The sequence below is a fragment of the Sturnus vulgaris genome, chromosome 1 (assembly GCF_052056855.1).
Source record: "Sturnus vulgaris isolate bStuVul1 chromosome 1, bStuVul1.hap1, whole genome shotgun sequence".
In the NCBI taxonomy this organism is placed as follows: domain Eukaryota; kingdom Metazoa; phylum Chordata; class Aves; order Passeriformes; family Sturnidae; genus Sturnus; species Sturnus vulgaris.
The window spans coordinates 6738585-6765327 of record NC_142243.1 but is presented as its reverse complement, the minus strand read 5'-3'; the positions used below and the strand labels follow the sequence as shown (position 1 = coordinate 6765327).

General features: G+C 39.4%; 1 protein-coding gene across 1 annotated transcript; it reads right to left on the bottom strand.

The window, feature by feature from the left end:
* ACTR3B (actin related protein 3B) lies at window positions 1-26743 on the bottom strand. Its single transcript, XM_014872221.2, has 12 exons — window positions 26604-26743; window positions 19217-19272; window positions 17290-17414; window positions 16239-16349; window positions 15779-15874; window positions 15517-15624; window positions 14143-14286; window positions 13385-13558; window positions 10869-10961; window positions 2023-2148; window positions 1537-1620; window positions 1-946 (listed from the first exon to the last, which is right to left on the bottom strand). Exons 1-12 carry the CDS (start codon window positions 26645-26647, stop codon window positions 851-853), a joined length of 1257 nt encoding a protein of 418 aa, XP_014727707.1. The 5' UTR covers window positions 26648-26743; the 3' UTR covers window positions 1-850.

Here is a 26743-nt window from a genome sequence, read left to right as displayed (position 1 = left end):
TTCATAAAGATGTTAACAGCTTTTATTTCACTGGTGCAAGGCCCGTGTGTCATCCACCACTCACCAACAGCAAAACAAAACATCATCTCCTAAAAAACAGTTTCAGAAATTTCAAAACAAAGGAACAGTGGCTATAATAAACTCCATACAATACTGTAAATCACTTTGTATCATCCAAACATGAACAGATCAGCTTCTATCATACATGGCTTATTTTTTCCCAAAAAAATATACCAGCACTATCCCAATACATGCCGCACACCTGGAAATGCATAACATCACTCCATGACATTGACAGCTGTTCGTGCTTAGAACTAGTCATCAATTCACCCTACCAATATCATAAAATACAAAATTATATGAAAACCTACATTTACAAAGTACTGTCCCAATCCTGCAATCTATTCCATTTGGGTAGGTACCTGTATCCATTTCGACTCCCCTAAAGGCAATGTGGTATTTAGTGCTCCATTGCTAAAGGTTTGATTGCAAACTCAGGGCACAAGTGGGAAAGGTTCAGATCTTTCCACAAGCAGTAAAACACTGCCTTATTCTTCTAGATTCAGCTTCAGTAGTATTTGCACAACCTCCTAAACCAAGACTTACCTATTTTTCAATTACCTCACACTTAGGAAGAAAGAAGGAAAGGCTCTGAGTAGTCAGCAGAGAAATGGCTTGTACTGAAATGACTTGGGGCTGTAAGCTGTGCTTTAGTGCACAATGGTGATCCAAATGCCTCAGAGTTAACCACATCTTGCTTCAGTATTTACAGTATCTGCTGCCTTCCTCTGCACTGCATGAGTTTCTTCACCAGCACAGTACCAGAGATCTTATTTCCATTGGATGAGCATTATGACATGACTCCAAAAACGGGATTATGACGACAAATACTAGGGCCATACTCTTCATAGTCCTTCTTGGTGTGACATACTTGGAAAAACTCTGGCTATAAAAATAAAAAACAAATCCCCCCAAAAGCATAAGAACATAAATAGAAAAAAAAACCAACAAATAAATTACATCTTGGAATTCCTGTAGATTGCAGCTTTACAATATTGTATTTCATTTTGAAATATAATAAAATGAGAAATACTAGGATATGAATACAACTAATAAAGAGAATTTTGGTCATAAGACTGCTTTTAAAAACAGCAGTAAGAAATCCCATTTGGCAGAGAGCAATTGCTCCCATTTTCCTGTATTTGCTTCTCTCTTGCATTTAAGACCATTGACTTGGATTCTATATTCCTGAAGTCCTAACTAATCCCTAGTGCTGGTTTAAAGAATAAAGGCACTATATTGGAACTATCATAGCAAAACTACTTCAGAATTATGTCAACTCATGATATCCTTACTTGAGCAAAGCTCCTACTTGCCCTGTGCAAATTTTACTGAGATAAAAATTGGGTAAGAGTTCCAGAACATGATACAGTTTAGGCTGTCACAATAAAAAAGTTTAAAACTTAGTACTCAGATCAAACTCACTCAGAATTCAACATGCAATAAAAATTAAGAACAACTTTAATGAAGACTTACTGTTGAAGCCAGCATGGAACCTCCAAACCAAACTGCGTAACGCTGCATGTGATGTGTTATCACTTGAACTTCCACTGGTTTGGGCTAAGGACAACAATTCCCATTTAGTTGGTTTTCAAACTTAACATAGTCAGAACCAGACACCTTCAACCCTCCATTCACATCACTACCAGACTTATTACTCAAACATGCTTCCCCTAGGAGAACAAGTCCTAAATCTGTTCATGATAACTATGATGAAGGACACAAAGTTAAATCCCTCTTGCCTACTGCTCACACATCTCCTTGAAGGAAAACCAGAACTGCTCACAGTAATTTTAAGTTTCCTATAAAGAGATGTCATAAACTGCAAGGCTACCAGTGCTTTCAACAACACATGAACAGATACTACTGACTTCACAGTGTATTTTCACCAGTGAGGTGAAAACTTTGAACATGATTTCTGTCACTAGTCATGTAATTAATGTACTTGAAATGCTCACTTACTTTTATCCGACCACCACTGAGCTCCTCACTGAGCCGCAATCTCGCATCCACCACTCTCTTCAAATCCCTTTGCAGTCGTCGTCCAAAGTCCCTGAACATCGTGGACCCTCCTGAGAGGACCACATTCTGTGCAGAAATTAAAGACACATTCTGTAAATCCATCTTCAAGCAAGTTTCCCAACAGCCAGCACTGCAGAGGTGACTATTTAAATCTCAGTGTCATTAGGAAGCTGCCAAGGTAGGTAGAGCACCTTAAGCACCCCCAATTCACAGGAGGTTCATGGCTCCCCTACTTTTCTCCTTTAAATATATTTATGTAAAATGGGTTATTACAAAGGAGGATTCCATTAAACCCATGAGCTAGTACCCTACATATGCAAAGCAGCAGAAATAAGACATTCCATCAAGAAGTTTCTCTGGGGATGTTCACAGCAAGCAGTTTTAGCCCTGACACTAAATAAGGTTCAAGTCTCATATTACATAGCTACAAAATTATCTAGAACTCGATTTTCTTTTTTTAATTTACAGAGTTCTTCAAAAAGGCACCACACCTTCACAGAGAACGGCAGCACAGAGAAAGGTATGATGCCTCTTCCCTTGCCTGTCTGGTATTACTCAGTTTTCAGAGCAGAACCAAATAAATGCCTTTCAGCCTGGACGTGTACTTGGATTCTAAACAGACATTTTAGAATCTCCAATCCCTAATTCTGATAACGTTGCAGCATCCCAGACTAAGGCAGAAGTCAATTCAAAGGTGGGGAATTCAAAACAGGACCCCAAGAACAAAACATTGGTGGCAGCAAAAATGCTATTAATGATCAGAAAAAAACCCCTCAACGTGACAAAACTGCACATGTGCCTTTGCACAGTGCTAAAACCACTCACATGCCTTTGGCACATGTCCACAAGGAACTTGGATCAGGAGTTCATTGTACACAGGTCCAAGGATTATCTCAGTAACAATTTTTGACATTGCAGACCAAGACTGTGCACATAATAAAAGAATCCCTGATCTACTGTTTTCAGCCTGCATGTGGATCTGAAGAGTCAAAGACAGGCATAATAAGTGTTCACACTTGCAGAAGGGTGCAGAAGTACTTGGATTTTAAGCAACAGATAACCAGGGAAATCTTGTTTGTACCTTGTAAAGTGAGAAGAAAGCTGTTTGTTTATTCATGAGAAAAAAATTCCTGCACATCATAAAAACCATTACAGTAGGAAAAACTCATTTCTTCACAGCTTCAGATTATCTACAGTATAAAAGAATGCATAACAAGGCAGATGTGCTTTAAAGAAAAAAAAAGCACTAGTCCCCATAACATTACTGAAACATTTCCAAAAGGAAAAGAGGACAGAGAAGAGGAAAGGAGCCAGAAATCACAGCTGATCCTAAAGTTAAAGCAGGAGGGAGGATTCCCCCTACTCTCCCCATACACAAGAACATCTCTTCCCCTGCATCAAAGTGGTCATCACTGCACTAGGGAAAAGGAAATTGCTAATGGGCAAAAAGAGACAACAACCAACCTGAGTGATGAAATAGCAATTAAAAAGATGCCATCAGAAAATATTACCTGGAGATAATGAAGTTGGCGAAGAATGTGAAAGCAATAATTTTATTCAAAGCAAATTAAACTTCAAGCATACTCCATAAAGTGGACAATGTTATCACTAAAAATAGATTCCAGAAGAAACATAAGAATAATTTTTTTAATACATCCAAGACCAATTCATGTAACTACAGAGTTAGCAGTGTCATTGGGAGGATCTTTCCACCTAATTACCATTCCAGGGTTAGAGGCTAAGTTACATCTTCTTCAAATTACGATTATTCAATTACTTCTACACACTGAAATCAGCTCAACAATAAGACTGCCCAAGGAGAAAAGAAACACCAAGGTACAAATGTTGAAAAGATAAGTCACACCTCATTATCACACATGTGGACCAGCAAGACTAAACAAATTTCTGGATATAAGTAACTAGGTGACACCAACAGCATTTAAAAGATGGTTAATTATACAGTTACAGCTCTCCTGCTCCCTGAACTTCTTGCCACTGCAGACCAAATCCATGCTAACTCTTTAGAAGAAGACTTATCTTACAGCCTTCAGCAAGTTCTCAACTCAGCAGGTCAGGTCAGAAGCCAGGTACTCCTCACCATGCAAGCAGAATCCATATCCACTCCAAACCCCTCAAACACCACACCCACCACTTACAAAGGACATAATAAAGGTGAGAAAATACGGTCAGATTAAAAAAAAAACCAAAAACAAACTCCAGGAAACAACCAAGGGGGTACCACCTACCTCCCTGCACCCTGACCTCTCAAATATCTTCTCTAGAATAAATATGCATAATTCCAATAACTACTTAACAAAAATCATAAAAATAAAGCATGCTAAATACACCTGTGGAGAAAGCTTACTAGTGATGTTTGAGTTTTCAGCCTGCCAGGGAATCCTCTGGCCTCCCAGAAAAAGACATCAGAGAAGTTTGTCTTTAAGTATCTATTTCCAGCTGATTCCTTTAAAGAAGATTTCTTCTGATCTTACTCTGCTCAAACACACTTCAGCTGGTTTAACAGCTCCAAGCAGCCCAAGTGTTTTGCAGCTAACACCAATTATCATAGCTGCTGATGGAAAGAACCTCCAGCTGGTTTTTACCTTTATAGGTAACTGGCTGAACATTTGTTTTGAAAGAGTGTGTTGCCTTGGCAGAGAGGAACTAAACCCTTCCACACACCTGAAAAAGTTAACCACAACAAGCAAATAAACGGAAGCAGGCTATTTCTGGAAGGAGACCAGGGGAATGGATACCAATCACAGAATCATTAAGGGTGGAAAAGACCTCTAAGATCATCAAGATCACCTCAGAAGACCAGCAAAAAATTTCTCCCTTCTCATTTGTACCTTTTGCTTCTCTTATGAGCTCTGTGGTACTGAGTTTCTCATTGTACCATTTCTGGTACTATGCCTGTACAGTGTAATGCTGCAGAGATATGAAATTACCCAACAAAGCAACCCAGCTCCTGCAACAGAAATTTCTGACTAAATCAGGCTTACATAAAAATTCCAAAGAGTGAAACTAGCTCCTGAAGAACTCAGCACTACCAAACACAAGGTGCTGAACTGGCTTGTGCACCTTCACACTGCATCATGGTGTGAGCACACTCTCAGCTGGACACATCAGACTCTGCAGCACCAAACTGAAAAGTATCCCCTGCTTTTCTGGCAAGTAAGAACAACATATCCCATTTTCCCTTCTTTCCAGCTGATACCCTAGATTAACATGACATGACCAGACCACCAGAAACATGTATGATCAATATATGACTGTTAATAAAAATTATTATGGGTAAAACCAGGAAGGTTCATAAGCTGAAGCCAAGCACTTCATTATCAAGTGAATCAATTAAGCTACATGTCTCTGTTAATTTGGTTAAAACGGGGCAATATTTGCCAACACAATATGGAATGTATAAGGATAAATATTGTTCATACCAAATGATAAATATAGCACAAAGAAGTAAATTTATTGTGAAAAACACTATTTTAAAAATACATTTACTTCTAGTAATGAAGAAACCATTTCTTTTTCCTTAAAATAATGAATTTAATGTGCATTTCACATTTCAAGTAATAGCACAAGATTTCAGCATGACTTATGGTGGTGCCATTCAGCAGAAATACACCTCAGACACAAAAGGAACCCAAAAATCCTGCAGATGCACTGAGATATTGTTAAACCAACTAGGAGGAGTAATCTTAGAAATTTATTTACAGCTCTGATAGGAATAAGCAGGGCTTCTCCTCAGTACTCCTGTGCTACACTGACAAGAGTTAATCTCTTGGGGTTCCCATTCTCATACAGCAGGAATGCTGCTCCTTTCCCATGTCCTGTCATGGTGCCAGCAGATGCCATGGCCTGGCAATCTCTCCACCCTTCCCTCAGCCCCAGAGCCTCCCCACTCTGCTGTGGGTCAGTGACAATGAATTTCTGTGATGCTGGAGCTCAGAGCAGCAAAGCCAGTCCAACAGTGCCATCTACCCACCATGCAGTGCAGCTGGAGCTGCTCTCACACCACATGTTTCTATTTACCAGCAACTGAAGTCAAAAGTCATGTCAGGGGGTTTTTACCACCCCCTCAGCTCCTGCACCCCAGACCTCTCCAGTGTTTGAGGATGGGCTCTTGTGAGCTCAGCAGTTTAACTTGCAGAGTTAACACTGACACAACAAGCACAGTGCAAAGTCTTAATTGCAGCAACGAGCTTGACTTTACTATTTCACTAAGTTTGCATTTTGAGAGAGACTAATCTGAGTCCACAACAGCTGCACACCCAGCTAAGAAGTCACCTTCTCTAAGGAAAAGAGCCAATTTGTCAAAATCTTCTCACAGTGTACCTGTGTCTCCATGGAAAACCTGAGTAATTCATCTCAAATAAAACACCATACTTGCCAATATCCCACAGTCCCCTACCTCATGCAAAATTTTCAACTTGAGAAGTTGGCTTGAGAAGTTTGAGGTCAAGGATGTTGTAATTTGATTCAACATGATCTGAATAATGAATATTTAAGCATGTTTGGCTAGGACCTTTCAGAGGTATTTCTGACAGAATTTACCTGGCTTCAGATATCATTTATCTTATACTCTTTCACTTAGATATTTGTGCTAAAAACACAGTAGAGAAAAGCTGACAGAAATCAACTGCTGGGACAGACAGTGACCCTACACTTCTATCCTTTGTACTGGGAGAAGGCAAAGGCCTCAGAACTGTTAATACTGATCTCATTTTAACTCTGGAAGTACCTGGGGAGAGACTCTGGATAAGGAAAAAGAAAGATGAAGTAGAGCCTGGAATAAAAGTGATAGTTTCTAAACCTGTTACTAACAAAAAATACTGTTTATTAGGATAGCAAGCAGTTTTAAAAACTTTTCAAAGCCCTTTGTCCACCTCTGAAGTTGTTATAACTACATTCAGGAGAAGACTTTTTTGACATTAAATGCCAAAAACTCATGTCCTAACTAACAAATGTTAAGACAAGTTTCAGAGCACTTTCAGGTTGAAAAGAGACTTTTAAATACCAACTAGTGCTGAAAACATTCCACACCAGCATCTGCTGTGGCTGTACCACAGGAGCAGATGTTCATCACTGATCCAAGTTGAGTGTGCAGTATTTACACAGAGTTCACTTGTGTGCTCACAGAAACCTGAAAACTGGGAAAGGGTCTCATTTTTGTGCAGACCACAGCCCCCATATTGCTACTGCACTCTCCCTGTAATTTCTCTCCATTTCTGAGATATCAGTTATATTATGTCTTCATGTAATTATGAGGTAAGTACAAAGAAAGGTTGTGGAACAAGGAAAGAGGAAGCAAAGAAATTCTCAAAAAATAGAAGTAGACGAACCATACACCATTCTTCTCAGAGAACACCAAGAGTGATGGAATATCTCACTGAGCCCCACTAATGTAGGATTTTTAGCTGCATGCAGGATGGGCCATTCTTCAGTGGAATTCAACACACAGGAATGACCAACTTAGCCAGGATGCCAAATTGTTTCATCCATGTGGTACGATCCAAAAATTATCTCCTCTGTCAGTTCTCATTTCATTTGAGCACTCATTTTAAATTTCATTTGCTTTCTGAAGCTTTAGGTTTTCAGAAAAAAAAACCCAAACAAAAACCAAAAAAAACCAAACAAAAAACCCCAAAACAAAACCAAAAAACCAAACCACCAAAACCCACCTCATTTCTTCAAATTTCAATGCAAGCCCCCTGGTTTCAAACCCAGACCTATCTTTTTCTGTTTTAGCAGAAAGCAATTAATTCCAAGCAATCCAGATCTCTCAACTCTGTGTTAGAGAATACAAATCAGTTTTTCCAAGCAATCACATTAAGGTGATGTAATCATGGGAATTAGAGAGTGCATTACTGGCAATCATTACACAATTAAAAAAGGCTTCATCACATGTGAAAGGATGTTTGTGCTCAGTATTGAATGGCTGAAGGTGATGGGATCTTGTGGAGGCTCACTTCAGCTGTGGGATGGATTTCTAGGGGTGCATCACCCCCACTCCAGGCCCCAGTGGGATCTGAGAAATGTTCATTAGCCCCCAGCCCTGACAAACTGCATTTGGACTAAGCCCTTCTGCAGCTTAACAGAAACACTGTCTGTTCCCAGAACTCAGAGGTGTTAAGTGTAACCTGTCTTTTAACCAACAGCCTTCAAAACTTTTTTCTTGCCCAAATAACAACTCAAGTGAAATAATATTTCTGTCATTGCACTTTCAAAGAAACTTACCAACTCAAATTGTGGCCAGGATGGAAAAATACTATTATTAAAGCCCATTCTCTACTGGTCCTGTAAACAGCAGTCCAAAGTGAAATCCTTTTGAGCTCTCAATTCCCAGAAAGTAAGGGGCCCATGTGCATGTCTCAAACACCAATACCTAATAACTGTGGAGCCAGCCAAGAACTGCTGGCAATAGCAGAGAAGAATTGCTGGTAGGAACTAGGGAGCACTGGTATTAACACACTGTGAGGAAGAACAGGATTTGGCTGGAGAAGAGGGGCCAGACACACGTAGGACCTTTGTCCATGAGAACAAACCACAACACAGTACAAGGAATGAGAGGGATGAAGTTGGCATGGACTATGGGGTGGGATTACTACCACCAAAAGCCCCCAAAGCCCTCCATCCCATTTCCAGGAAGGCCTGCAAGAACAGACTGCACGTGGTAACTAATTTATATGGAAAGAAGAAACCTGCATTTGGGGCAGAGAAACCTGTCCATAAAAAGGTACCCTGACCCCAAGCCCAGGTGTGTCCCCAGGACCCTGGACATGTCATTGGCTGCACTGATACAGTTAGATGAACACTGAAACCACGACTGGTGCTCTCTTTTTCTCTCTTTCTTTAATTCATCTCTTCCCTCCACCTTACCCCTTTACCCAAAACCTACAGCTGTGTGCTTAGATAGTAGGTCAGAGACTAACAGATCAATTTCCATGCCAAGTGTGTAATTTATCAATCAAACTTTCAGACTCTCTGATTTTTGTCATTTCTTCTGAGCAATGAGCATTTACAAATCTTAGATGCTTTCTTCCCTTTAGACTGGGTTGTCACAGATCTGGCTGAAGAAGTCTTATCAAGGTTCTGCTGCTCCAAACATCAATATAAGGTAAGATAACTGGGCTTGTGAGAGAGATGGTGATCAGCTTAGGAAACAGGGATACCAGCAATAAAGCTCAGAAATACCACAGGACATCAAAAGATGGGTTGTGGAACAATGATTCAAAGGCTACATACCACATAAAACCTGCATTAAGGGTACTGCTAGGTATTTTCTGCAGGAACACTAAGGAAGAATCCAAATACATTTGATGGAAATTCAGCTCCAAGCACAGGGCCTTGGCTGGCCACCACTCAGCACTGCAGGCAAGTGAAACTGCTAAACCTCAGAGAGAAAGTATGAGTGGAATATTTCTGCATCCATACATTATTTCAAATAATGAGAACAAGAGATGCTCGTCCCTTTGAAGTGACCTTGCTTAAACAAGACGACAACCATTACCATTAATAACTCCTGACATCTCTCAGTACATTCATCATGTAATTGTGAAACATTATTTTAATTAAGCAAGCATAATGAAAAACAGGAAAAGGGAAAACAAAGTCTCAATCAGGGGAAAGCCAAGGGAAAGTTATTTGTCTACTGATTATGATGAGACAAAAGTAACTTAGCCTCAGATTTTAAACATCACTTTCTGATCCGTAGCAAACCCTACTCTACCAAAGCAAGGAATCTGTTGCTGAGGAAGCTTTGGTCTTTCAGATGAAAAGCAGAGACCCCAAGCACAACCACACACGAAGGGGTTCCTAAACCCTGCTGCTACCTGAGCTTGAAGTCACTGAAGATATCTACTGCAGAACTGACATATGAGCCTGTTAAGTAGTTCAACTTCCCCTTTTATCCTGCCCCACAGATCTGCTCTGGAGTGCTACATTTCATTCTAGATTACAGAGGGTGTTTACCAGTAAAGGAGAAGAGACTGTAAAATTTTAAGAGTTACAAATTATCCTGAGACATGATTTAGTTGGAACTTAATGCTAATTCTACCAGGTGAGGAACACTACCACCTTTTACATGAGCAGACAAATCTCTGTGTGCTATAGCTTTATGCTGTTATTTCCAAAATTGTATTGCTCCTGCACAAGCAGAAAAAAGGGAACCACGGGATGTGGGATGTGCTGTCAACACGGACAGAGCTTGCCATGGACTATGCATGCCACTTTTCACTCCTTAAAGAATCAGGAACTGAAAGTGCTCTCTGGACTACACCTGGGTTTAAGCAGGTTTAAGTTAGCCTAATTATTATCTCCTAAAATATTTTCAGTTTTCATGTACTTTATAAGTGATGCAGCACTGTCTAACCTGCAGACAACAGGCAGGTACAAGACAAGACCATAAAAAAATATTGGAAACCACTACTTAATAAAGCAGGTGAAGGAGAGTAGTGAGAGGGGTAAGACCCCAGAATAACCCTTAAAATGGGCAAAACCAAAAGTCCTTAATGTACAAGAATTCCCATTACAAATCTAGATACAAACAACATCCCTCTGCCACAGCTCATCAGGGACAATACTTACCTTGGTATCGAGCCTTTACAGAAACTTTTCTTTCAAAACTAAAAAGCAGCAAATATCTAGTGGCCTTCAGAAGTGGCACTTTGTTTAATTTCTATCCAAAGTTCACATTTCTCATTGTGGAGGAAGTGGTAGCCATGATGCTGGTATTTAGTGCTTAAATAAATCACATGAGTCTTGCAGGAGAAAGGCCATACCTTATATAATGGACGCCGGACATCAATGGGACAGTTCTGTATAACTTCATCAACTACATCCGAAATGGATTCCATGAAATCAGGGTTAGCAAACTAAAATGAAACACAACAGGCATTAGGGTTTTCATCCAAAGAACAGAGAAATAAAAAGGCAGAAATAAGACTGTGGAGAGACTTTATAATAGGAGATGAGTAGGACTTTCAAGTCTTGCTCACCACTTATTCTACATTAAAACAAACACTTCTCTACAAGGGAGATGATAATTTCTTTTTCTGCTGAGAAACTGAGAATCTCTTCTTTGGTCATAAATTCACTGTTGACAATTTATGCACTATGCACTTTTATTGCCTGCAAGGTGAGTTTGAGTTCTCCTGCAATATTAAACACGCTGTTGTTACCACTGACTGCGGTCCTGCCTTTCTTTTCAAGGGAGATTAAAAACACCAGTGTGCAAATCAGAGTGTTTCCCTGCAAATCAGAGTGTTTCCCTGCAAAAATATTTTAATGCTACTAAAATATTTCAGTTAAACTCCCACCACAAAGTCAGATTTTTTTTCCCAAGTCCAGGAAGTATCTAATGGTTAAAAAGCATAGTCTAATGTTTTGAGTGAAAACCCCTATCAGTGCAAACATAAACACAGTGCTAATGTAAATTTCTGCATTTATAAAATTAGAGAGTCAAAAGATGCTAATGCTAGAAAACAGTCTAGTGGAAATTTTCCACTTAAAAACAGAAGCTTTAAATAAGAGAACTGGTAATAGCCCATGTTTTTTTCCTTTCAGAGATTAAATTAATTACCAATACATAATAATATATTATACTAGATATATTGAAAGCTTTTGTGCAGAAGTACGTGGGATTTACATTCAAAACAAGATGAGGTATCAACATGGATGAACAAATAACAACAGTCAAACATAACAAGTATACACTGAACTGAGAGAAAATGAGCAAAGGAAGTAGTCTCAGAGCTCAGGAGCCCTAAGACTAATGGGGGAACTCCCGAAGAACTCAAGCTGCCTTCCAGAGTAACAATTAATCATGCAAGAAGCAAAAATATTAAGCCACATAAATCAAAAGGGGAACTGCTGCACACTGAGTTTTCATCGGAATGAACTAGAGCCTGAAAACTCCTGAGCTCTCCACGAAGATATTGATAAAACAGCAAGGAAAAAGGAGTAAGTAGAAATGAGAGGTAGGGTATAACATCATCCCAGAACAGGAACAAGAGAACTAAATATAAAATTGCAGTCTGCCAGCCAATATGATATGGCTGGAGAATGGCAAATAAAATACCTAATTTAAAAAGTAGAGAGATAACCGAGATAGCCACAAACCCCAAGACCTAACTTCAGGAGTATTAAAGACTTCAGAACAAATTCTGTAAACTGAAAATAGGAAAAGATTACAAGACAGCCCTACCAAAGACAGTTTTTACCTAGCTAAGTTGCTGCCCTTTCAAGTGAGGATTTAATGAAACACAACAAGAAGTTCTCTTTGGATGCAGAACACATCATCTGTTACGTTTTTCTTGTCTAGAAAGTCAGTTCAGGTTTGCATGGTTTTGTCAACACAGACTCAAGAAACTACCAGGAAATGAAAAAAATGGCTATTAGTCCTTCATCTGGTTCCTAACAGGTTTTAGAGACCATGGAAAGAGGAACTCTTAAAATTATGTCTGACATGGAATTCAATGCTTCTCTGTTACATCACATTGGTAAACAGCAGGGAAGAAAAACTATTTAGCCCAGAGATTTAATATTGGCAGAAGATCAGATGGCTACAAACGGACCACAGAAGACTAAAGCTGGAATTTAGACAAAAAGGTGGCAGAGAGAATCTTTTTAATATTCTTCCTAGGAGGAGGGTAGAAAAAGGGAAAATTCATCAGTCTTGATGTGGATTCTAATAAAAGTTTTTAACAGTATTCTAGACTATGGGTGCCTGCAAAAGTTCAAGGAATGGAGAGGACCTGACTCCTTCCTCTCACAATATCCTGAAACTCACTTCAACTGAACTACGAAAATCAGACAGATAAAATACAGTAATCTTTCCCAGAATTGTACATACTACTTATGACCACATCAAGATAGATTTCAATAGACTTCCTTCAAGGATACATTTATCACCCATGCCTTACAAATTGACTCAGTATCAAAAGTCTGCACCCAATATTTAGAATATCATCAATGCCATGCTTAGTGTGTCCAAAGGGATTGGAAGCATACAAATACAAAATATAAAGGCAGACTTGCTTAAAGTGATGCTGAAAGAAAGAGGGAAACGCTGTAAAAAAAACTGTGAATTCAAACAATTACTTCTCAAGTTCAGAAAGGAACAGAACAAGGTGTTATAGACCTTAGACTGGAGAAAAAAATACTTTTCTGCTGCTCTGAAGTTACCTGTGAGTGCACCTGGCTGGTGTTCAGGAGCCTCACTGGCCCCTCGCTGCCACGGGATGGCGCCCAGGCACCGGGAATGGCACAACTTAACCCAGCTATTCCCTGCTCTTACCTCGGGATGGAAGAAGATTTCGGGCCCGAGGAACCTCTCGTAGCCAACATCTATAACGAACTTGGTTTTGTTGATGGCGTTGATGCCCGTGTATTGTTTGATCCACTTGCGAGAGTCTCCGTCGTACTTGGCAAATTCCTTCACGATGTCGGGACAGATGTAACAGTATTTCTCCTGTTAACAAACACCCGGCATGGAAAACAGCTGAAATAATTAATGCAGCACTGAATTAAAGTGCAACAAAATCAGAAAAGAAAAAATGAGAGTTTTTACAGATGGAGCTGCCCAAGGGACTTTCTCACCCAAACCACTACTGAAGCCTCAACCCCACAAGGCACGAGGCTCTTTGGCTTCCCAAGGCTCAGCTACATTTGCCTCTCAAAATGAATCACCAAAAGCAGGTCTGTGACAATAAAGAATTTCAAGGGCAAGCTTTCACTGCAAGAGCAGGCCCACACAATCACCCTACTGTTTTGGGTTGTTTTTTTTAAATTCTATTACAAAGCAAATTTTAAACAACTCCGAGCTTTAAATGCTGGTTTAATCTGTGGAACATACTCCAAACAGTCTAGTATGAATATTTTCTTCCTCTTTCTCCTTCCCCCACACTTGATTGGATAAACTACCAGAAGTTGGAGTAATTATACTACACTGCCTACATCTGCATTTTTAAGAGAGCCACTGGCAACTTGCTAGAGCCAAAAAATTAGCTCATGGAGATTTATTATGTATTTATTAGGAGATAAAGAAGAGTGTACCTTTATGGCTTTTGCTGTCTCCAGAGATTGTTCAGGAGGAATTCCTACCTCCCTTTCCCTTAGAAGCTGTTGAATAAAGTAAGTAATATCTCTACCTGCAATAGGAATATGTTTGATGCAACTTCCAATTACATAGCCTTCTGCCTATGTAGGAGGAGAAGAAAAGACATATTTAAGGGAAAAATTACTGTGTAACAGTAATTAACATTCATTTTTGTAATACTCTGATTTTCTATTAAAATTAAAAACTTGGAACTGTAAAATCACTCTAAAAATGTGCACCCCACTGCAAAGTGGGTATAATTTTTATTTAAAGACCTTGATTACCACATATAAACAAATACTGACTATCTAATAGATACACAAGTGATAAACAGTCTTGTACACATTAGTCAGATCCAATGGTTCCTTTAAGGCATCATCATAAGGCAACATAAACAAACTAACTGTGTTCTGTTTGAGAGTGAAAAATTAATAGAAAATAGTATAAAATTAAATTTCTCAGACAAGAAAAAACAAATAGGAACAGAAAACTCAAACAGAAGTAGGATCTTACAATAAGCACAACAAAAATAAGAAATCTACTTGCTGAATTTTTTCAGGATGCATTTACTGAGAACACTGGTATTGTTGCACATTAGTTCTTCCCTTGCTTTTTTTGCACTTTTCAGAGTTTCACACAGTAAATGCTGTTTGTTCTCAGTATTGCCCATATGACAAAATACTGAGATCGTCAAGTTAACATCAAAATGCAAGATGAAGTTAAAGGGAATAAAATTTTCATTTCTAATATATCTGATCATTCAAGGACACAGTATGAGTCAAAAATACACAAAATTCCACCAATGGATGTTAGTATGCACAGGTAACTCTCTATTTTTACCATCCTCATATAACTAAACTGATGAGATTGATTATATATAAAAACAGGTACTTATATAAATTTGTAGCTGTTTCCACATAAGCAGAGTGGAAACAATAAAATAAGTAAGCCATATAAAAAGTACATATTACGAGATACATTAAACAGTCAAAATGCAGGGCGTAAAAAAAGTTAGGACATTTCTTGTAAGCCACTGCTGGCATGCAGGAGACATAAAACCATGAGAATCATTGATATTTAAGAGAACTGAGAACAGTAACAGAAGGCAAGGTTTTACACAGAAATAGCCTTTTAAAAGCAGGACTGATGATTCCTTACTGTGACCTTCCTGTAGTCTGCAAGCTAAATTAACACATAATGACATACATACTTTTGCAAGGAAAGAAGTCCCAAACGACACAAAAAATGTAAAAATAAGGTTTCATTTGAAGCTTACTTAGATTTATAGTAACCAAAGCACTGCTGATTTCCAAGTGCACCCTGCCACTCACCACGGGGATTACGTGGGTCACTCCATCACCGCTGTCGATGACAATTCCAGTCAGAGTCCGCTCCCCAACCTGCCGTGACGTCCAGGAGGCAGCTAAGGCCAGCACTGCCTACAGCACAGGGAGTTCATATTTAGCAGCAGGCAGAGTGTTCTAATTTACACTCTCAAAAAACACTGTTTCTAACATTTTAGACACGTGCCTACGAAAGACCAAAACACTGCAGTTATTTCGTACTTTAGAAGGGCATATTCATTTTGTTCACCTGCACAGCAATGTAAAGTCCTGGGATGTTAAATGATTCAAACATGATTTCTGCAAGGTATTCTCTGTTTTCTGGTGTGTTCAGTGGAGGCTCTGTCTGCAAAAACAAAGAGTTTTGAAAAAGCACCTCAACAGGATCCTGCCTTGATTAGCTTGGTATGGTAATCAAACTTTTAAAATCCTCAGTGCACTCAGAATAAAAAAATTCAAACAGAATTTAAACCGTATTTGAACCTTTTCGAAAGCAACAGCTGACCTGCAGTAGCCTGCATCACAAAATTAACAGAATATAGTTATAATGCAGCTTTAAAGATTAGTTTTCTCCTCCAAACCCAAACCCTGTCATTGCCAGAGAAATTAAACATACAGAGAAAAATCCTCCAGCAGAGCTACTTGTGCTTGGAATGGTATTTGGTTTTCTTCTTACAAAACTATTTCCTTACCAGGCCTCACAAACTCACCATTAAAAAATAGTGATCCTCGGGCTCAGCTCGAAGGTACTTAAAAATAACCTGCTCCATGAACCTCTCCATGAGGTCCCAGTCCTCAACAATTCCATGTCGGATAGGCCACTGCAACAGCAAAACCTGTCAGCACTGGATCATGCAAGGACAAATAAACGCACAGCAGGAACAGTCTGACACCTCATCTCACAGCTATCTTATCAAACCCTCCATCCTGACTTGAATTCAGAGGCACAGTTCAAAGTTACCTCCTGCTCCCAGGTATTTCCAAGCCCAATTCTACCATGCAGGACTAGCAGCCAGAATCCAGACTCTGTTCCTGTTACTCTGTTGCACAACTGTGTTTTAACCTCTTTTTGTATAAATTTTATCACTTAAAAAGTTGAGAATCATACTTGGCTTCAATATGCCTTTCCATATTATAAAAATAAATAAAAACCATATAGGCTATATATTTTTCAACGAAAATTTCTGGCAGGAATGATGTTTACATTTTGTTCAATGTTAAGAACACAGCTGACATTTAAGTAACACAGAAGGATGTATAAAATATGATTTTTTTCCACATAGTTCATAAGCCAGTAACACTTTGTAAGTACAAGAAGTCCTTTACTAGGGTATGGAAAATATGATTCACAGAAAAGCTGGATTGAAGACAGCCCTTCACAAAACAATTGTGACATTCCCTGAAGCAAAAGTATCCAACACATTTCCTAGTTCGTATGCCATGTTAAAAGGGTACACTTTAGCAAGAATTTAAATATTCAGTGTATATGACTATTTTAATAGCTCAGAATTTTGAAAACTGAACAGCTGCACTGTATCAATGAATATTTACACAAACACCAACCACACAAGACAGCACTAGTAAAACAGATATCTAAAAAAGGGTAAAGCCATGAACCAAATCATGCAGTTTTTAAAAAGCAATAAAAATACTTTACAAAATAAGCAAACGTGTTTTGAATGGCTACCCAGAAGTCCTAGAACATTTCATCATAAAAATGTGAGACTTAGGAAAGGCTGTCTAGGTCTCCTGAATGCTCACCTTTGTAGCATAGGTAGGTTTATCTATGGCTTCATCTCCTATGAAAAAGTCCAGATCATCAACACCTTTCATTACCCTCCTCTGAGCCTGGTCCCCCACTTTGGCTGACTCTCGGATTGCAATACCTTAAAATAGACCCAAAAAACAAATCAAAACAAAATTGAAACAGCTAAATACCAAGTGATGAATATTTATTTACTGAAGGATTCTTTTCCAGAAATAAAAATTGGGATATAAAAAGTAGAAATCATGTAAGTGATCTACTGACAAGCCAATAGAGCTGAGTCATTCTCAGTGCATCCTGCAGGATTCTGGTCACCCATCCCTCATTATTGCACATAATAATTCACAGAAAATACTGAAAATGCGTTTTGTTACAGACTACAGCAGTCACTAATCCTGTACGAGTGCAGCATTCCAGTAAGCAACACGATTTTCTGAGTTTTAACACTAGAATAAAGAGGAAAAGCACCAGAGAAGAAGACAAACTGTGTATTCAAAAATAAGCATTGGAGTCATTATCCTGGTTGGTGAGAAAGAGGAAAGAGGGAGGGGAGAAATCAATTTGCAGTGCTACAGAGAAATCTTTGGAGACACTTATGCTTCCCATTAGCAGCCTGCAACTATCACTAAAATTATTAGATGATGGCTGCTGTAGGCAAGAAGATGAGACAGCAAAAATCAAATCTGGGGCAAGCTAAAAATAAATATGGAATGAAGTACTGCTAAAACGTAACCTTATTTATATAGTTTTCTTTTAATAGGTCATAATCAGGATCTAAATAACATACAGCAGAAAATGCAGAGTAAGCAGGCATCATCCACAAACACACCAAATACTACTAGCACCAAAAAAATTACTCACAGACAAACGATTCTTTTGGAAATATATCTACCCCCCATCAGGTTTATAGCTGTATAAAACAGGATTTATAGCAAATTCACAGGAAATCCCAGCTATCCCACTTCTTTAAAGTAAGACATTTAAATCTTTACCAGTGGTTTAGGTTTCAAATCTTACAATACTTAAAACAGTGAGACTGTATGCAGTACTGCAGCTACACCTGGTGAAGAACGTGTCCCCTTCACTTCTTTGGCCACCAATTACCTTTATAATTTCCTTATCTTTATACTTCCTACCATGACTAGCTACAAGGTGGTCTAGGTGCATTAGTAAGTAGTTAATTGGCAAAGTTTACAAAAACTCAAAAGCAGTGTTTAACATAAATGGAGGTAGCAGATGACATTATAAATACATAGTCAGTGCTACTATTTATAAATAAATATATACAGCATTTCAGAGAAACTAGTAAGATATCAATTCAAATCAAGAACACCAGAAAAGTGTAACATTTTAAACAACTTTAATACATAAAAAAATTAAAGAGTAAATCTGTTCAACAAAAGCATGTTAAACGTGCAAGAACATTTTAATTGGTAAACACACACCCAAAAGGAACATTTTCTAATAAGAACAACTTTTTTGAATATTAAACTGTCTACAGTCCCAGACAATGTAAATAAGGCAGACACCACCTGCACTTTAGTGCTTAATTTGATTGGGAGCCTTCCCCAGATTATCCAGGCTGTAACCATGGTGTCAGGTAGACAGGAGGTAAATTGCATTCTGTCTACTCAAGAGTCCTGGCAAAAAAATAATGGAGATAAAAAGGAAATTGGATTGGAGTTCTCTTCATCTTTGTCATAGCAACCAAGAGCTGGTTTAATGAGCAACAGTCCTAGCTAACTGCAAACAAGGAGCTCTGTTTAGCTACACTCCAGCCAAGGATGCTAACACGATGAATATCACTTCCCAGATGGACACGGGACGGTGACGGCTGAGCTGGGAGCTGGAAGCACGTCATTTCATCCTGAAAGTGCTCAGTGACAGCAGTGTATATTACAATTTGAAACAAAATCAACTCACATGATGGGATAATGAACTGAGGTTCTGTATTTCCTGCATAGCCAAGCTTTGTATACCTAGGAAAAAAAACAAAAAAATCATCGGGTCATTAGATGCACTTAGATGCGAAAACATGAAGAAAAAAATACTTTAAATTCACTCCACTCCTTAAAAGTAAAGGTGAAGCATGTATCACATGCCATGACAACATTTTCTGGGTTTTGCTTTCAAGTATCATCCTGCTGAAAAGAAAACTCAAAGTGGTAAATATTTTACATGTTAATTTATTTTTCAACTTCAGCTCACGGATTTTTCTAGTGTTATTCAGAACTATCGAGTATGAGAACTCAACTCTTACTTTTTCCATCTTGTTGACCAGCTATGACAAAGGATAGGCAGGTCACACTGCACCTTTAGGTAAAAATTAGGGCTGTGCAGATTTTACCCTTCAGTTACCATGACCAAAGAGAGCCTTAGACTTTACATATTTGTTTAATATTCTCAAATAGAGGGGAATAAAAGAAATAATACAGTGTCACAAGTATCAACCACAGCTGAGAACTCTTGTTACAATCCTGATACAACTCCTTTTCAGGCCTTGAACAAACCACTCACTTTGTCACAGGTATAGTATCTGTGTGTGATAAAAGACAAATACTACACCAAAGCAAGCCTGCACTGATTAAATGCTTTAGAAATGGGCAGCAGATGGTACAAAGCATCAATCATTTCTTTCAATATACATATAATAACTCTTTTAATAAGGAAAGGATCAAGAAAAAAAAGAAGGGGAAGAAAAACAAAGTAATTTTAACATAAAACTTAAAAATTTCTACAGATGCTAGTGGCTTCAAGCTACTCCAGGTCTTTAGCAACTAGAAATAATTAACATCCCAGACTATGAAAAACAGCTCTATTTCCTAGGGGGAAAAAAAAAAAAAAAAAGAAAAAACCCCACAATAACAAAACCCACATCAGAAACTGTTAAAAGAAAAACCAACCCAACCAAATTGATTGAATGCTTGCAGAGACGGATGTCATTCTTGAATATTGCCATTAGCTTGAAACAGAAGTACAACAGCAGCATGATTTGAGGGAATCAGCATTGTTCACATCATTTTTACACAACAAACCTAAAGCCACGACGTTCTTAAATGAGACCAATCCCAGCCTAGGTCCTAAAGTGAATTTAAAGTCTTTATCTGCATCCTAATATTTGCAAACAATATCACTCCATGGCCAAAGCACAGGCTTTGCATCTTCATTAGCAGCTTGAAAAGTAGACTCCCCTTGACAGAGTATTTAGTATAAAAATACTCATTAAAATCACAGTTTTCTTAGATAAAGGAATTAATCTAAACTGAATTATCAATGACCTTGGAACTTAAATATTTATATTTCAACTTCTCTTCAAAGCTATAGCTTTAATAGACTTCAAACAATAGTTAAAAAGCCATTCCCCCCAAGGCTAAAAAGACAAGGACTATATTTTGGAGGCAAGGGTTTGTTGGGTTTTTAATCATCATTATAGACATATGCTTTCAGTCTAATCCAAATTGTTTATGCACACTTGCTGTGGCTCTCAGAAAAACATAATCAGGATGTTAAATTAGACTGACTGTAAAGAAGGACATTACTAGTAAAAATCCTTTTTATGATTATTATTGCATAGATTCTTCACATTTCAGAATGAGGCCTACCTAGGGAATATTGTTAAAACATAACAAGCAACAACAGGAGTTCCACTGGGATTTAAGACCAGTACAGGCCACTTCCTCTTATTTCTCTCTCTGAAATGAATCATGACTAAACGAACATAATGAAAACCAAGGGGAACACGTTTTTGTTTAAAAGACCTACTTTCAAGACTTAGAAATTACAATTAGGCAGAAACATAATGAAAAAAACCCTTCAAGCTTCAGAGACAAAACCCAAAGACAGTATCTACATACATGTAAATATATACATATAATTTTCACACAGTTTTTATATATCGGAGTGCATGAATAAATTAAAAGCTTCCTGCAGTCTAACCAGAACTCATTTCTTAAACTAAAGTCTGGCCAAGAGGTGAGTTTAGTTTGCCATCTTTTCCCCCTCAACACACATGCTAAAGTCACTCCCACTCACAGTATTAAAAAAAGAAAACATCTAAAAGTCAATTTGGGCTACCAGTCTGCAAGAGCTTTACCTTCTCTCTCCAGAGTGGATCAGATCCCCCTACGAGAGTAACTCATAAAGTTACCAAACCCCTACAGCTCAGTATTTTACAGATGGGTTAATTCACCTAGTGAAAAAACTACCAAATAAGTTTATTTCTCAGCATAATGAAAAAAAAAATCTTCAAAGAATTCATCTCACAGAAGGTAACATATGGAAAGATTTATTTTGCAAGCCATGAATCCATGTAAGATTATCACTAAAACTAAGAGAACAACTAAATTCTCATCTCAGTGGTTAAGCAAATAAGCAGAAAAACAAAATCTGTTAAAAAAGAAATCTACTTAGGATGAAACAAGACATACTGGAACAAGCAGCCACATTTCAGGTATTTTTGACAAAACCAAATGGAAGGGAAACTCCAAGTTCTCCCAAGATCATTCAGGAAGAGAAGGAAAACATATTATGCAGGAGTGCTGCTCTTTGCTGTCCAGGAGCCTCAGGACATGGCAGACTTGGTTCCAGATCTCTGTTCTGCCCAGCAGGACCCAAACCCATTCTACCTCTCAAGGGTACATTGAAGTGTTTGGGTGACCCATTTCCAGGACCTCCTACAGAAAATACTCCCTTTACGTCATGCTATTTAAATATTCACTGACCAGAAAGGCTCTGCACTTAAAACAGTTACAGAAGTTACCTGGTCTCCAGCCCCTTCTCCAATGAATATTTAAGCATCTAAAACACGGTTTTCTTTCTCCTGGGTTACAGCCTAGCAGACTAATGGTAATGCAACATCTTGTGATCTGTAAAATTACAGAGACAGCTGTAGCAGAATGTGTAGATAATCAGTATTCCAACTTAATTTCATTAAAAGCAGCAATTTGTTGCCAGTTAGATAGGAACCTACTGGAAACTGGCCAAAATATAGGATACTGCACTAAAAATTAGCAGAAAACTGATCCAATAGACTAAGGCTATTTCATGCAAGGAGATTTGGAGGACTACTCATTCTTTTTAAATCTCTGGAAATTACATATTGTTGAAACAAGCAATTTCTAAAAATAGTGTGGCTCTCTTTCATACTGTTTTGACCAGGTGACGAGTTTGTACATAAGCCAGTTTCACAAACTTTTGCATGAGGATTGGTCACCCTAACACTGTTCTCTTCTGAAGTCCCAACAACATGGAAAGATGGAAAAACTCACATCAAGAATTGACTCCAAAGATATACAAATGGACTGCACTTGGAAGCAGATGCTGCACCCTTAATCACTTTAGAGAGAAGATATGTTTTGGAAAATTCTTCCCAAAGCATGAGAACAAATCAAAAACTCAAGCAGTTGCTTCATCCATCTGAAAACACAAGACATCCAATTTTTTTGTCTGTGCAAGTATGCAAAAGAGCAATGCCCAAATGCAACTATTTTAGCATTTGGACACTCCCTATTGCTTTTTTGGTCCTCATCTTTAAAACAATGTGTTACATTCACACAAAAAAACCTCTGAAAAGATAAATATGATGTGATTAAAAACAGCAGAATGCTTTGAGAAAGTCCTGTAAACAAACAAATAGCCTCTGTAAATAGAACACTTTCTCTGACAGCTAAGAGGCTGAATAACCAGGCAATGCTGCCAGAACACCTGTGATGCCAGGCTGCCACAGCAGACTCTATTATCATTATTACAAGAATGTCTGAGGAACTTGCAACACGAGTTCCTAATGAAGACTGGGAAAAGCACTTTTGAAATCAAGGAATGGCAATGAAGAAGTCATGAAGGAGAAAATACCAAATAGAAAAAAAATCTATTTTGTCTGCACAATTTACCCAAGAGCACCAGCATCGACTATAACAATAAAGAGTTCAGTAGAGCCATTGGGTTTCTTGAGGAAGTCTAGCACTTTGCAGGACTGAAGCCTGTGATTATAAACAACAACTAATTAACTCAAGCTCCTTAGACCCAGAACAACAATTACAATGCCTGTTCACATGCCTCACGTGAGAAGAGCAGAGGTAATACTTGGCTAAAGCAATTCACTAGGAATCAGAAATACAGTAAGAGAGGGGAAACATAGCATGTTCTGAGGCTCCAGCTACCTTTAATAGCAACATCATCAAAAAACACATTAAGCTTCAAGTTTTAAGACCTAGTCCAGCTCACCTCTCCCAGAAATCAAGTATTTACCTCTAAACTCATCTGCAAGACTTTGCCAAAGTGCTTTTTCTTTACTAAAAAGGAATGGCTTCAGTAAAATACACCCAAACCAGAAGCACTCCTCAGTGTCTGCAAATAGACTAAAGAGAGATATTTTAAGATATCTTTGTTTTGCCCACCCACCTACTACTGTTCTGATGTCCCACAGTTAAATGCCAATTAATAAAACTTGTTATGAAGTTTAAAGCTATTTAAAACAGCAACACAAAAAGGCCTGGTAGTCCTAAGGAACTAAAAATAGCATGCCCTTCTCCACAAAGAGTGACAGCAATGTGTAAACTGATCACGAGGAGAACCTCATGCAGAGAAAATCAAGATGTAGTGCATCAAAATTGCACTACGTCAAGTCATTTGCAAATACTCATGGAAAAGATTATAGCAAATTATTAACTATTTCTGCAAGATTTGTGAATAAATAGTGAACAGTTTATGGATAAGGAAATTCAAGTCATCTATATCCAACAGACTAAAAGAACTTTATCCTGTCCTGCTATAAAAATGTGTTTCTCACTGAAGGTCTGTAATTATTTTTTATATACCTGTTCTTTTTTTTGAGAAATTCTGGCGTTTTACAGGACTGAGGCATGTGGCTGCAAGTAACAGTAATTTAACCAGCCTCCTTATGCACAAAACAACAACAAAACCATTCTTTTAACGAACTTCTTAAAACCCTTTACATGAAAAAAGATGGATTAGTGGCTGGACAGAACACCTCATTCATGACCAGAGATTTAAGTAGAAAAGTGTATTTTATATACAGAGTGCATGTCTGCATACACCTTTCCCTTCCTGCTATGCTCTTCCAAATTTTTCATCTGAAAGCCCTTTCATGAATAATTTGAATGAATTGTTTGAAGCTTGTAACCCGAAGTAGATTCATTCTAACAATGAGAAGGTTTTCAGCCCACACAGAGGAAAATTCCAGAGACTGCGTATCAATGAGTCAAGCTATTTCTTCTGGCTGCTTTTGTTCAGACTCATACCATCCTGAATTCTGCAAAATAATTTATTTCATATTCAGTAGTCTCTTTGCAGAAAAGTCGTCCATTTTTGAGTGCCCTACAGCAAAGTCAAGCACAAGTCCCACCAGCAGAGATATCATGTTGTCTCCTGTGAATCAACATCACTTGGAGGCATTGGAAAATAAATGTGCATCATTTGGGGACTATCCAGACCCTTCCTGAAACAAAACAATATACATGTCCCTCCCCCACAAAACCCATCAGCTTTACCCATGCAAGCACTAAACAGATCTTAGAAATTCTACTTCAATTAGTTTTTCTTTGAAAAGACATAATAAGCAATGTCCTATCCTTATTTATTTCGTATAACTGTTGGCCAGCAATATCTACTGCTGGTTTAACACTGGAATTACTCCAAAAACTGAAAGCCAAGGGGGTCTCCTGAAAAATGCAGCTTTGGCATTTAATGTATTTTCTGGGTTTAAGAGCTTCTACTGAAGCCTTTCTAAAGGATCCGCCTAGACCTTTCATTTCTCTCAAAACTATCAAGTAGTAATCCTGTAATATTAACAGATCTGTGGATGATCGATACTTACAGTATCTTCAGCAAATATATAGAAAAAACCTGGGAAACTACCAAGAAGCATCTAAAGAGGAAGCAGAATTACACACAAGGTAGAACTTGGTCTCCATTCTACTTCCAAAGTGCCCATCTGTGAACTCCAGTATTCCCCACTAAGGAACAGAGCTGGTTTCTGGTAAGCTAAGGTATAAGCAGAAACAGGCAAAGATTTCTAAAATTTCACAACACTTTTATAAAGACATATTTCAAAATGTGACACACTTTTTCAGGAGAAGGCAATGTGGCACCACAACACTGGAAAGTGCTTCCTGTAGTTACCCAGGGATTGAGGTTTCATCTGGTTGGATTAGTTTGGGGTTTGGTTTTTTAAAGATTGTTCAGCTCAGGAAATTCTAAAGATAACTTTCCAAGTATTAAAGAAATTAAAATAGTGTTGCAAGTTCCCTGCAGAGGAAAGGCTGAATTAATGCAATCAGTGATACCGAGTCTGACAAGTACAGCTACTGCATGAATAGTTACTCATGGACCGGTGCTTCACTTCCTCTCCTCAGAGCTGTCTGTAACTGCTGGGCCAAAGCAAAGGTATTAATTAGCAAAAGCACAGCACAGATTCAGCATTACCTTCACTACAGCTCCCTGTGACATCTCCCCCATAACGCACAGCAGGACTGGATGCTGAATGGATCTTCTCTAGCACAGAGAGGCAGGACAGACCCGCACCTGAAACGCCTCCCAAGCACAACCTCTGCAATTCAGAGTCACTCCTGCCCTCAAAGACTTGAGTTACAAAACTTGTGGTTCGGTTAAGTACGGAATAAATCTCACGCTGATGCGAGAGAGGCGAAGGGATGACCAAGCGCATCACTGGAGCAAGGCAGCGCGCTCCCATCTCAGCCGCAAATGCTAAAATTGGGGCCGGCTGGTTTCAGACGGGGAGAGGAGGCAGGAGCCGCACCGAGAGCGGCCCGGGGCCAGGGGAGCTGTGCCCGCCGGGCTCTGTGGCCGTGCACGGCACCGACAGCGCTGCACCCGCCCGGGGCATCGCCGTGAACCTTCCCGGCTCTCGTCTCTGCACCGCTCTCTGCGGGCTCCCGGCTCCGCTCCCCTTCTGAAACGAGTCCCCTGTTTTAGCACTTGCATCATGAAATACTTCAGAGGACACAGACGAAAACGGGTCCCGAGAGGCGATCAGGGCGCACAGAAACACGCACGGCGGGGACATGGCAGGGCTGCCCCGCTCCGCGCTCCAGCGGGATGGAAGGGCAGGAGGGGGAAAGGGAGGACGAGAGCGATGGGCACCAGCCCGCTGAAGGCCGGAGGGGACAGAAACCCTCAGCAAGCCGAGAGAACACCGGGACACACGGCAGGAGCGCGGCCCCGTGCGAGGAGCGCTCGCCGGCAGCGGGGGACGGCGGAGGGGCGCGGCGCGCAGACATCCCCCCGTCCCCAGCACGGGGACCGGCAGCCGGTCGCCCCTGCCCGCACTCACCCGGTGCCGCCGTCGATCACGCAGGGCGGCAGGCAGCTCGCCATGCTGCGGGGCCGGCAGTGCGGGCCCTACGCCACCATCCGGGCGGCCGCCGGCTCCCCCGGCGCGGGCTCCATGCGGGCGGGCCCGCAGCGGCCGCC